General features: G+C 39.7%; 1 protein-coding gene across 1 annotated transcript in view; it reads left to right on the top strand.

Annotated features, from left to right (window-relative positions):
* phka1b (phosphorylase kinase, alpha 1b (muscle)) overlaps positions 1-11,737 on the top strand; it is a 30,363-nt gene that overhangs the window by 3,090 nt on the left and 15,536 nt on the right. The window contains exons 4-20 of the mRNA XM_016467610.1: positions 510-678; positions 797-879; positions 959-1,039; positions 1,156-1,254; positions 1,356-1,502; positions 1,955-2,008; positions 2,112-2,234; positions 2,766-2,861; positions 3,016-3,123; positions 4,255-4,333; positions 4,463-4,597; positions 5,813-5,922; positions 6,011-6,155; positions 6,245-6,323; positions 6,408-6,478; positions 7,081-7,242; positions 7,340-7,416. Coding sequence (XP_016323096.1) covers positions 510-678; positions 797-879; positions 959-1,039; positions 1,156-1,254; positions 1,356-1,502; positions 1,955-2,008; positions 2,112-2,234; positions 2,766-2,861; positions 3,016-3,123; positions 4,255-4,333; positions 4,463-4,597; positions 5,813-5,922; positions 6,011-6,155; positions 6,245-6,323; positions 6,408-6,478; positions 7,081-7,242; positions 7,340-7,416 — 1,818 coding nt within the window. The remainder of the gene's footprint in view (positions 1-509; positions 679-796; positions 880-958; positions 1,040-1,155; positions 1,255-1,355; positions 1,503-1,954; positions 2,009-2,111; positions 2,235-2,765; positions 2,862-3,015; positions 3,124-4,254; positions 4,334-4,462; positions 4,598-5,812; positions 5,923-6,010; positions 6,156-6,244; positions 6,324-6,407; positions 6,479-7,080; positions 7,243-7,339; positions 7,417-11,737) is intronic.

Here is an 11,737-nt window from a genome sequence, read left to right as displayed (position 1 = left end):
AATAATCATAAACCTAGGAAACAGATTAATGAAAACATACACACTATTGATGAATGATGTTATGTGGGCTCCATGTTACAGAAATGTGACACTTTATTAGTGCATTGTGAAGCATGGAACAAATAGAAAATGCCACTCATGACCCTAGTTATTTCATGTATGTCATATTTGCAGCAGCAATATTTCTTACATGCTCACAGCAGCATGTTGTGGATGTATTGGCAGTATTGAAGTCTCTGTACTTGCTCTACTGCAGCAGCAGCAGTGTAGCAGATCTATTCCGCCAAGACCAAATACATTAACATTGACATGTACATTACCATGCAAATCCCTCTGAGAGTTGTCATGACAGAAATATATTTATCATATTTGTTGTCATTATAAAAAGCAAGAATTACACATTTTGCCTGGTTTACAGTTCTGTTCAAGGATGATGCTGCATGTGAACCAGCCTTGTCATAGAAACAAAGACTTTTTGTCCAGAAACTCTGAGCCTGTTTAATTTTCAGCTGGATAAGGTGGAGAAGTTCAAGTACAGCAAAAGCACCAAAGATTGCCTTCATGCTAAATACCATACAGGAACTTGTGCCACTGTTGTTGGTGATCAGGAATGGGGTCATCTACAGGTGGACGCCACCTCCATCTTCCTGCTCTTTCTGGCCCAAATGACAGCATCAGGTTGACTTTAACTTTTCACTTTTAAAGTAAAGTTTCCGACATGCAGCATAATGCCTTGTGTTATGGAATCAGAGTGCATTTTTAATGAATTGCCTGAACATTTTCTTGTGTGGAACAGGGCTGAAAATTGTTTATACCCGCGATGAGGTCGATGTTGTCCAGAATCTGATCTTTTACATTGAATCTGCGTACAAAGTGGCGGTAAGCACCATTATGCTGTTCTGATACAGAAAGATTTTACGTGTTTTCCATGAATATTAAGACTGTAAATGATTCTTAGGATTTTGGAATGTGGGAACGAGGAGACAAGATGAATACAGGGATCCCTGAGATAAATGCCAGCTCTATTGGAATGGCAAAGGTAAAATATTTACATTTTTAGTGATAAATTGCATAGTCAGTTAAGAATTGGTTTCACATGTCAAGCAAGTGTCAAATAATGATCTCCATGTGATAAAATAACACATGTTTATTCAGGCAGCTCTGGAGGCCTTGGATGGACTGAACCTTTTTGGTGCCAAGGGCGGCCCAGAGTCCGTCGTACACTCTTTAGCCGATGACATTCAGCACTGCCAAGTAAGAAACTCATTTATGATGTCACACATAGGATGACAGCGTCCTTCATGCCTCCCAAAAGTAACAGAATGTTTTTTTTCTTTTTGAAACCGTTACAATAGTCTATTCTCAGCTCCATGCTGCCAAGGGCATCGACATCCAAAGAAGTAGATGCTGGGGTTCTGTCCATCATCTCTTATCCTGCATTTGCAGTCGAGGACATTGACATTGTTAATATCACCAAAGAAGAAATCATTTCAAAACTTCAGGTGAATACCAGTGTCTTCAGATCTGGGTATCAGTAAATCTCTTGCGATCAGTGATCAGATTTTTACACGTGTCATATTTTCTGTTTCATAAATGTCTGCATGACGTACATTTTTCATAGAAAACATGAAATGAAGCACATAATACTGCATTCAAACTATGCAAACAAAATGAAAAATGTGCCATTGAACTGTTGAAACAATTCATTTTTTCAACTAAGCAGGTATAATGATTACAAATTTTTACGAAAACTTGACATTTAAAGTTCAAGACATTTACATAAAAAATAAAATATTTTGCATGAAATAAAAATGATATTATATATAATTTATGCACGTTTAAAGTACAATTTATCATTATTTTTAATTAATTATAGAATTTTTATTATTTTTTTTTTAAATCTGACAGACACCTTAGTTATTTAGTGTTTATTTACCCCTGTACTGTCTCATAGGGCAGATATGGATGCTGTCGCTTTCTTAGAGATGGACATAAAACTCCCCGAGAGGTAAAACCAAGCTTGAACAATTTGTCAGACAAAATACGTCACGTCTATGTGTGTGGTTGTCTTTTGTATGGAGCTTATTCCCACACAATCATTCTTTTCTAAGGACCCCAATCGATTGTACTACGAGTCATCAGAGTTGAAGCTCTTCGAGAACATAGAGTGTGAATGGCCACTGTTCTGGACATACCTCATCCTGGATGGTGTTTTTATCAACAGTCCAGAACAGGTACAGACAATTCACTACAGACATTCAATAAATAACCAACTATTCTATTTAGAAAACAATGCTTTGCTTGTTCCTTTCTTATTTATTCGCGATGATTTACATCGCGAGATTCGCGATGGCGCCGACGCTGATGGCTGCCTCTGTGGCGTGCTCTGCAGTTGTTTTTATTAGTTCGTCCTGTCTGTAGTTATATCCCTGCAATCAGTTTCACCAGAGAATCCATCTCATGAACACTTGACAATAACTGTGGAACACACACTATTTATTCACTCATACACTTATTTATCTAACACACATACTCAGTCTACATTTCAATTTGCACATAATATACCTGTACATACAATTGTCGATTTGTATATTTCTATTCCTTATTTACTTGTTCTATTTTTTATTTATTTTTATTTTTTATTATCTGTGATTTTTTGTTCTGTCACTGTCATTCTGTTGCACTGTGGAAGCTTCTGTCACGAAAACAAATTCCTGTAAACATACCTGGCAATAAAGCTCATTCTGATTCTGATTCTGATTTAGGTTCAGGAGTACAGAGAGGCTTTAGACAGCATTCTCATCAGAGGGAAGAATGGATTACGATTGGTCCCTGAGCTTTATAGTGTTCCTCCAGATAAGGTACAGTATGGACACACTTAGTTATTTTGCTCTTGACACTAAAGCACTGGATTTTGTACTGTTATGATAAAACCAGATTCCTGGTTGAGTGCTTCTTTGTGGGTTATTCCAAAGGAAAAATGGACTTTCACCGTGTGTGTGTCATTTCATCTAGGTTGATGAAGAGTATGTTAATCCTCACACCGTGGAGAGAGTGCCAGTAGGCAAGTGTCCACTGAAATGGGGCCAGTCTCTGTACATATTGGGTAACCTACTGGCAGAGGTACAGTAAATTCCACAAAGATTGCTCTATATGGTAATGCTGCACTGCCGTGTTTCTCAATCTGTTTCTGGAGGCCGTGCCGCACATTATGTCTCTCTTATGAAATACACCTGTTTCCACTCATTCATCCTGTTCATCTCTTCAGTACAGTTCAATGCAATTATTTAAATCAGGGAATGCCATGCAACAACATTTCACACCATATATATGTATGCTTATTTATATATATGCTACCATCCAAGTAGGGTCGGTACAGTATTTTTAAAGAAATACTTTGAATTTTATAATACTATATATAATACTATACGTGATATATAATAAAACTTTTATTCAGTTAAGATGCATTCAATTGATCAAGAGTGGCAGTAAAGACATTTATAATGTTAAAAATATTGCAAATAAATAATGTTCTTTATAGTTATCAAAGAATCCTAAAAAATCAGGGTTTCTCCAAAAATATTAAGCAGCACAACTGTTTTCAACATTGATAATAATAAGAAATGTTTCTTGAGCGTCAAATCATCATAAAAGAATGATTTGTTAGGAATCATGTAACACTGAAGACTGGAGTAATGACTGATGAAAAATTAGCTTTGCCATTACAGGAATAAAATACATTTTAAAATATATTAAAATGGAAAACAGTTATTTTAATTTGTAATAATATTTCACAATATTGTTTTTTGCTGATCAAATGCAGCCTTGGTGAGCATAAAATCTTTATTCAAACACCTTATAAATATTACCAACCCCAGACTTTTGAAAAATAGCACATATTTAATACAATAAAATATATTTATTTAAATAATATGTTATTAAGTTCCATAGATGGATCATATACATGTGTATATAGTTACAATTCATCATACTCAAAACCTATTTGTTTAATGCTAAATAATTTTTCCAATGGTTTGGTGAAGGAGCGTGATTTTTGAAGATATATTTTTATTGAATTTTATTTTGTAGGTTGCTTTGAATAAACATGTTTGCTAAATAAATAACTACAGTTGCACATGAATGTTGAGACTGACATATGCATCAATTACCTTGTTGCTGTGAAGCTGAGAAAACATATAATGATCTGTATGTATCTGTAAATGTGAAATCATGATTGTTTTTTTGAATTTATAGGGATTTTTAGCTGCTGGAGAAATCGATCCTCTCAATAGACGCCTCTCCACTGTTCCCAAGCCTGATGTTGTGGTTCAAGGTAAGACCTATGTTTGACAGTAGCTTAATCTGGGTTAATCAATTTAGAAACCTGTTTGATGTTGCATATTACATAAGTATTCCATCTCACCATATTTACACTGGCCGTTTTCCATTCTTGTGTTTTCAGTGTCTCTCCTGGCAGAAAACGATGAGATTAAACAGCTCCTGCAGAGCCATGGCATTGACGCTGAAACCCTGGAGGACATTCACCCAATCCGAGTTCAGCCCTCCAGAGTCCTCAGTCACATCTATGCCAGACTAGGTGAGCTCAGGGTAGAAATCAAGGGAAGAACTCAGGTCACCTTAATTTATATAGCACTTCATACATAGCAAATTGTTTCAAAGCAACTTATAAACAGAAATAAAAAATCAATGATGTAAAATTCTTCAAATATGAGACAAATTCTGCTGTAAAGCATTTCTAAAAAAAGGGATAGTGTCATTTGTCAGTTCAGTGTTGATTCAGTTCAGTTCAATAACTGTAAAAAGTTAGTCAATTATGAAAAAAGTTCAATTCGGGGATTGGGGCGGGTGATACTGGTAGACATGCTCACGTGACGTTGCTGTGCTACATGGTCACAGCTAAAAAATAAAACAGTATATTGTTACAGTATATTGGATCTGGGCAGCTCTTAAAGTGACAGCAGTCTAATATTCCTGCTATCTGTCATTGATTTTAATCAAACAACAAAAGAGAAAATCTCTCACTGCTCTTGACTAAATCACTTTTGTAACTTTAATAAGAAGAAATATATTTAAATTACACAGTGAAGAATATGCAGTGTTTTTATTAATTTGATTACTTTACACTTATTTATTGTTTACTTGTCTTCAGTGAGCTTGAGTTTTTTTTTTTAAGGCTAGTATTAGTTTTTTTTTTTGTGATATTGACACTGGTGACAAGAATTATGAAATTTCTATGGTATCAAAATTTTTTATATCATAAAGACCTTATTTAAAGCAAAAATAGCTATATTGTGATATATATCATTATCTTGAAATAAAATGACTCATATTGTGATATTAAATTTTGGTCATATCGCCCACCCCTATTCAGGTATGAGCAGCTATACAGAAGAAAATAGTTCATTATATAGTTCAAGTCAGTTCAAGGTTGATTCAATTTCGTTTTTAAACTTCTGCGGAAGAAAAAGGACCTCATTTGCATACAAAGTAAGTGAATGGCGACCACAGAAACATTTTCAGCAAACAATGAAAAACTATTTCAGCCTGTTCCTCTAGCAAAAGCTATTAAATACTTGTATTATACTGCACAAATATTATTAACTACTTGTTTGATGCTTTTATGGTGCCTTTTTGGAGATTTATAGCTGGTTCCCATCCACGTTCATTATCTTGAAGGGATACAGTGTCATGGTGAACAGAATTTTTGAATGAATTCACCTTTTAAGAGAGAGAGAGAAACAAAATACACAGAGAGACTGATGGATTTTACTATGTTTTTGCCTTTTTTCAGGGCGCAACCAAAGGCTGGGACTGACTGGACGGCCATACCGGCGAATTGGTGTGCTGGGAACTTCCAAATTCTACATTATTCGCAACACAATCTTTACTTTCACACCTCAAGTATGTCAATGTGTGGATTCTAATTTGCTGTTGGTATCTATTTGAATATGTACTCAGTTTCTGGTTTTGCTCCTGATCGAATGTCCAGTTTGTTGACCATCATGAGTTCTATCTGGCCCTGGACAATCACATGATTGTGGAAATGCTCCGTATCGACCTCTCCTACCTCTGCTCTCGCTGGAGGATGACAGGCCGACCCACAATTACGTTCCCAATTTCACACAGCATGCTCAGTGAGTGTCCTCAACACACAACGTCAACACCATATGCAGACTGCAGCTTTCTCATTCTGAAAGACTCATTTAGTTTTTGTCCTTTGTAGCTGATGATCACAAGCAAATTGATCCTGCTGTTTTGGCAACCTTGAAAAAACTACAGGACGGTTACTTTGGAGGAGCAAGGTAACATATTTAAAGCAGTCAGCACATTCAATATTTGTTACATACTTAAAGCAGCCCAAAATCAAATCAGTTTTACATTTCAAGGGTTAAGACTGGGAAACTTTCTGCTTTTCTTGACACCTCCTGTTGCGCCCATCTTACATTTATGGACTGTGGTGAGTGAGCCACCAGCTAGCAGCACGAATAATGAGCTTTTCTCTTGAAAAGTCTAAAACCATAAAGGGACAGTTCATCCAAAAATGAGAAAAATTACTTTCTTCTGTGGAACACAAAAGAAGATGATTCACTGAAAGTCAATTGAGTCCATTGTTGCTGCTGACTTTCAAAATATAAAAAAAATATCTTCTTTTGTGTTAAACACAAGAATGTAAAAAAGATTCAGAACAGCATGACTTTCATTTTAAAGATTTAATAATTTTCTTCTTATTTTATTGGAAATTTACCAACAAACATTTTTGTTTGGATGGTTAAGTCAGTTGCCAGGGGTTTGTTGGCTGTTAACTTGCAGTTTTTCCCTTTTCTGCATGACATTTTTTGTTGAAATGTGTGGCCTGCAGTTGACAGTCACTCTGTCAGACAGTTTGCGTAGCTGCATGGACGGATGGAGGCTTGAGAGGCAATTTTGTGATGGAGCAGTAACTGCTGTGACAGTTTTATATATTAACATGTGGTGAAATACTCAATTGCTTCTCAAAAGTGACAGAAAACGTGCTCAATCCTCTGAGGTTTTTATTTAATTGTGTGTGTGTGTGTGCAGAGGTGGATGACCTGGCTGTGTATCTGGACCAGCTGCTGGCAGTTCCTCAGCAGAGTCTCATTAGTGCCACTAAAGGAGGCCTCAGCCGCTTCAGGGCAGCAGCCAAAAAGACTCGGGAGATGGTGTCTTTGGTGCACAAAGCCAGAGAGCTTAATATACACAGTGAGTTTTTAGACAGTCATTTTGACACTGTTCAGAGAACAGTTGCCTTTGCAAATGCTCAAAAATAATTCATGATTTTATTTTAACCTCTCCGCAGATGTTCACATGTACCTTCCAACTAAACTTTTCCGTTCTCCGGCACCAAACCTTAATTTGCTGGATAACAAAGAAAAGGTAGATAACACAAAATTACAGGCTTTCACTGTGAACATTTTAGCAATAATGAGAAGAATCATCTGGCTGTCTCTGCTCTCCAAATTGTATGCTTGATTTTTTTTATCAGGTTCCAGAAGTAAAAATCCCACTCACTCCTACACAGAAACAGTTTTAACTGATAATAAGGTGTAAACCTTCCAAGATAGACCTATAGTGAACTTAAAGGATGTTAGGTGATTGCATATTGTATATTGAAGTTCTCTTTCATAGGTTCACTCGTCGCTGCGCAGCTATGACGCAATGGGAATGCCCTCTGGGTGTGCCGATTGTCTGAAGCCCGTATAGAATCACGCCAATTCATTGGCTGATGGCTCGGGCGCCGCCTCAATGCTCTTATGTTGCCATCCTTAAACTGGCGAACGTGCCATCTACTCCTCAGATTTCTCTGCCTTCACAAAGCAGCCATTTTAGCCCTTCTGTTGCGGTTTTTCTGGCCCGATTTCGGATCGTATTTGTTGAGATTTCTTCTTTGCACTTCGGTGAATGCTATAGTGGAACTCTCCTTGCGGTGAAGTGCCATGGGTTCTCCTTGCGGTGAAGTGCCATGGAGTATCGTTGCTGCCAGTCGCCGTGTTCTCGCTTCATTGCAAGCGACAACCCACACAGTAAGTGTGTTAAGTGTATGGGTTTTTCACATGCACGCGAGGCGGTTTATGACGTTTCTAAATGCAAATATTGTGAAAACCTCCATCTCAAAACCCTCCGTACTAGGCTCGTGGTTTTTGAGAAGGAGTCCTTCGCTTTTCTCCGTTGCGCTCCAGAGGCCACAGAGGCTCTCGGTGAATCCGCGACCTGGGGTTCGGATGTGGAGCTCGAGGTGATGTAGAGTGAGCAGACGGGCCTCGCCCTTTCTCTCCCTCTCTTGCCCGAGCACGCGGATTCGCCGGTTGAATTCACACATTATTTATGCCCTAGCCTGGAGGCGTGCAATGCGATTTCCTTCGGGTTTTGTTTTGTACACCGCTGCGTCCGAATCCCAATCGTCTAAACTCGACGAGTGGTTTTTAAGCTGCCCAAATTCGAGGGCCCGCTTGGAGAAAGCTGCCTTTTTTTTCAGTGATCTGCATCATGAGATCTCCAGATAATGGAAGAAGCCATTCTCTGCCTGCCTTACTAACGTGGTTGCCGCTGACTTCACCAACCTAGTGGGTTCTGTGGGGCAGGGCTATACCGCCATTCTGGCTATCGAGGATATGCTGGCCATGCACCTCTTGCCATCTTCGGCTCATTCCTTGAAGTCCCGTTCCCTCCTTCCTACTAAACCATGTAGGACCACTTCCACCCTTATCGGAAAGTCCTACATGGCAGCTGGTCAGGCAGGCATTGCCCTTCATACTATGGCCTCTCCAAGCCTACCAGGCGGATGTCCTTAAGGAGATGGACGAGGCTGGCGATCTGACTCCAGAGGCAAGGAGCTCCGCAGAGCCACAAACTTGGCCCTGAGAGCCACCAAGCACACCACACGTGCTATGGGGTGTTCTGTGGCAGGCTCGGTGGCTACTGAGCGCCACCTGTGGCTTAATCTCACAGAGATTCGTGAGGAGGAGAACGTTTTTCTCCTTGACGCCCCCATCTCTCAGTCTGGGCTGTTTGGGGAGGCAGTCAACTCTGTGGTTGAAACATTTTGAGCCGCCCCCTCAGGCAGTTTATGCCCAGGAGGGCGCGGGAGGCCTCTAACTTCTCATCCTTGCCCAGGAAAGAGACCGCCAGTAGGAGCAGTGACCCGGTTCATCCCCCACCGCCCATGGCCTGGGGAGCCCGCAGCCACCCATTTCCTCCCTGGCGACCCCGCAAGCGGCTTGAGCTGAAGCGGTCTGACAGACCCACTGCTTCAGCTCCATCGAGTCACTCCTGACTCGCATGTCAGGAAGAGGAGAGATTCTCTCGTCTTACGAGGCTGGGCCAGACCGTTCAAACGTGTCTGCCCGCCTCTAACACGCTCTCCTCATGCAGTTCTGTCACGTCCGCCACCCAGCGCGTTTTGGTGTGCAGCAATCACTCAGCCTCACTCTCTTTCAGCGTGGGGGACGGGAGATGAACCAGGCTTTCTCGCCTTACCTCCTGTTCCTTTGTCACCTGCTGCTCATATGATAGGAGACACAAGCGGTTCTCTCCCAGAGCCAGCAGACCCTGTACCAGTCACAGACCAGGCCCTCACATCGGTCCCTGTGGGCTTCCTCATCCTGCATCAGGACGCCAGGGGCTCTCCTGCACGGTGGACGATGTTACCCCCACCGGACTGTCTCGGTAGAGCCCTGCATTTCAGCCTGGGCCCGACAGGCCCCGACTTATTTACACCCCTAGGGCTGGGCTTTGGATCAATTTTCATGTCATAGCTCAGACGCGGGCCAGGCATTGGGCCTGTTTTAGGCTTCTCCTTATTTTTATATTCTAGACATCCATCAATTGTGCTGAAAATTTTTAATTTTTTTTTTTAATATATTAAAATTATTTATTACTAAATGAGTGTTTTCTGAGTCAGTGTCGCAAAGATTAAGTTGATTCTGACTCGCCATCTCCTCATTGGAAGCGCCTTTAGAGAAAAAGGCATCTTTATGGATTTTATAATGAAAGTCTTCATTCAAATTTCATTTTAAAGTAGTAATTTAAAGCTTTCTATATATATTTATCAAGTCTGTGAGGCAAGCATTCGCTGAGTTTCAGTTCATTTTTGTGAAGCGCTCCTGTTCAAGACCGAGATGGCAGAAAGCACATCCTATTTGTTTTCTTTTTTATATAAAAGCACAACATTTTGTTGATATTGTGAATGCACACAAATAAAAGTTTACAGTTTCGAATGATGTATTACTCTTACCTTTATGAGCAAAAAATGACAGCGTATTTTAAGTTATTTCCAATGCAAGTGATCGTGCTGGCGCCTCCATGTCCTGTAAAGCGCACTTTAGCTCCTCTCCGCACAAACGATTGGATATGAGTCTAACAGCATGTATTTATCTAGGTTAAACGTTTAAACTAACATTGTGATATGCTTAAATGGTTTTATATCTATAGATTTTATTTTAGGCAAGTCGTGATGATTTGAGAAGGCTAAATTGATCAAACATATGATCAACTCACTGTCTGCTGCTGGCCGCCTGGTCGTAATTTTAAAAAACAAAAACTTACATTTAACACACATTAAAATGCTCCAAACATTTTTCTAAATTAACTTAAAAAACGAAATGAAATATAATCACTTTCCCATTACATACAAAACTGAACTATTTTAATTGCTGAAACAGTAGTATAAGCTGTTTTGGGAGAAGGGGAAAAAACACGGGGTCGGGTCGGACTAGGGCCAAGAATTCTGATAAGCTGTCGGACAAGGGCCGGGCCAGGGCCTGGGCATCTCGGACAAGGGCCGGGCTAGGACCTACAGTGCCGTGAAAAGGTTTTTGCCCCCTTCCTGTTTTTTAATTTTTTTGCATATTTGTCACTTAAAAGGTTCAGATCATCAAACACATTTTAATATTACACAAAGATAATGCAAGTAAATACAAAATGCAGTTTTTAAATGATGATTTCATTTATTAAGGGAAAAAAGCTGTCCAAACCTACCTGGCCCTATGTGAAAAATTAATTGCCCCCTCCTGTTAAATCATGAAAAAACTGTGATTAACCACATTATTTTAGAAAGCTTAGTTAAATTTCACTAGCCACACCAAGGTCTGATTACTTCCAGACCTGTTGAATCAAGAAATCACTTAAATAGAACCTGTCTGACAAAGTGAAGCATACTTAGAGAGCAACACATCATGCCGTGATCTTAAGAAATTCAAGAACAGATGAGAAACAAAATAGTTGACATGTATCAGTCTGGAAAGGGTTATAAATCCATTTCTAAGACTTTGGGACTCCAGCAAACCACGGTCAGAGCCATTATCCACAAATGGAGAAAACTTGGAACAGTGGTGAACCTTCCCAGGAGTGGCGGGCCTACCAAAATTACTCAAAATTACAAGAGCGCAACGTCGACTCATCCAGGAGGTCATAAAAGAACCCAGAACAACATCTAAGACTCATCCAGGAGGTCATAAAATAACCCAGAACAACATCTAAAGAACTGCAGGCCTCACTTGCCTCAATTAAGGTCAGTGTTCATGATTCAACAATAAGAAAGAGACTGGGCAAAAACGGCATCCATGGGAGAGTTCCAAGGCAAAAGCCACTGCTGACCAAAAAGAACACAAAGGCTCACATTTGCCAAAAATATCTTGATTATCTCCAAGACTTTTGGGTAAATATTCTGTGGACTGATGCGACAAAAGTTGAACTTTTC

This window comes from Sinocyclocheilus anshuiensis, unplaced genomic scaffold, assembly GCF_001515605.1.
Source record: "Sinocyclocheilus anshuiensis isolate Anshui unplaced genomic scaffold, SAMN03320099.WGS_v1.1 scaffold700, whole genome shotgun sequence".
NCBI lineage: Eukaryota > Metazoa > Chordata > Actinopteri > Cypriniformes > Cyprinidae > Sinocyclocheilus > Sinocyclocheilus anshuiensis.
The sequence above is the reverse complement of the archived record's forward strand: the minus strand, read 5'-3'. Positions and strand labels throughout refer to the sequence as shown.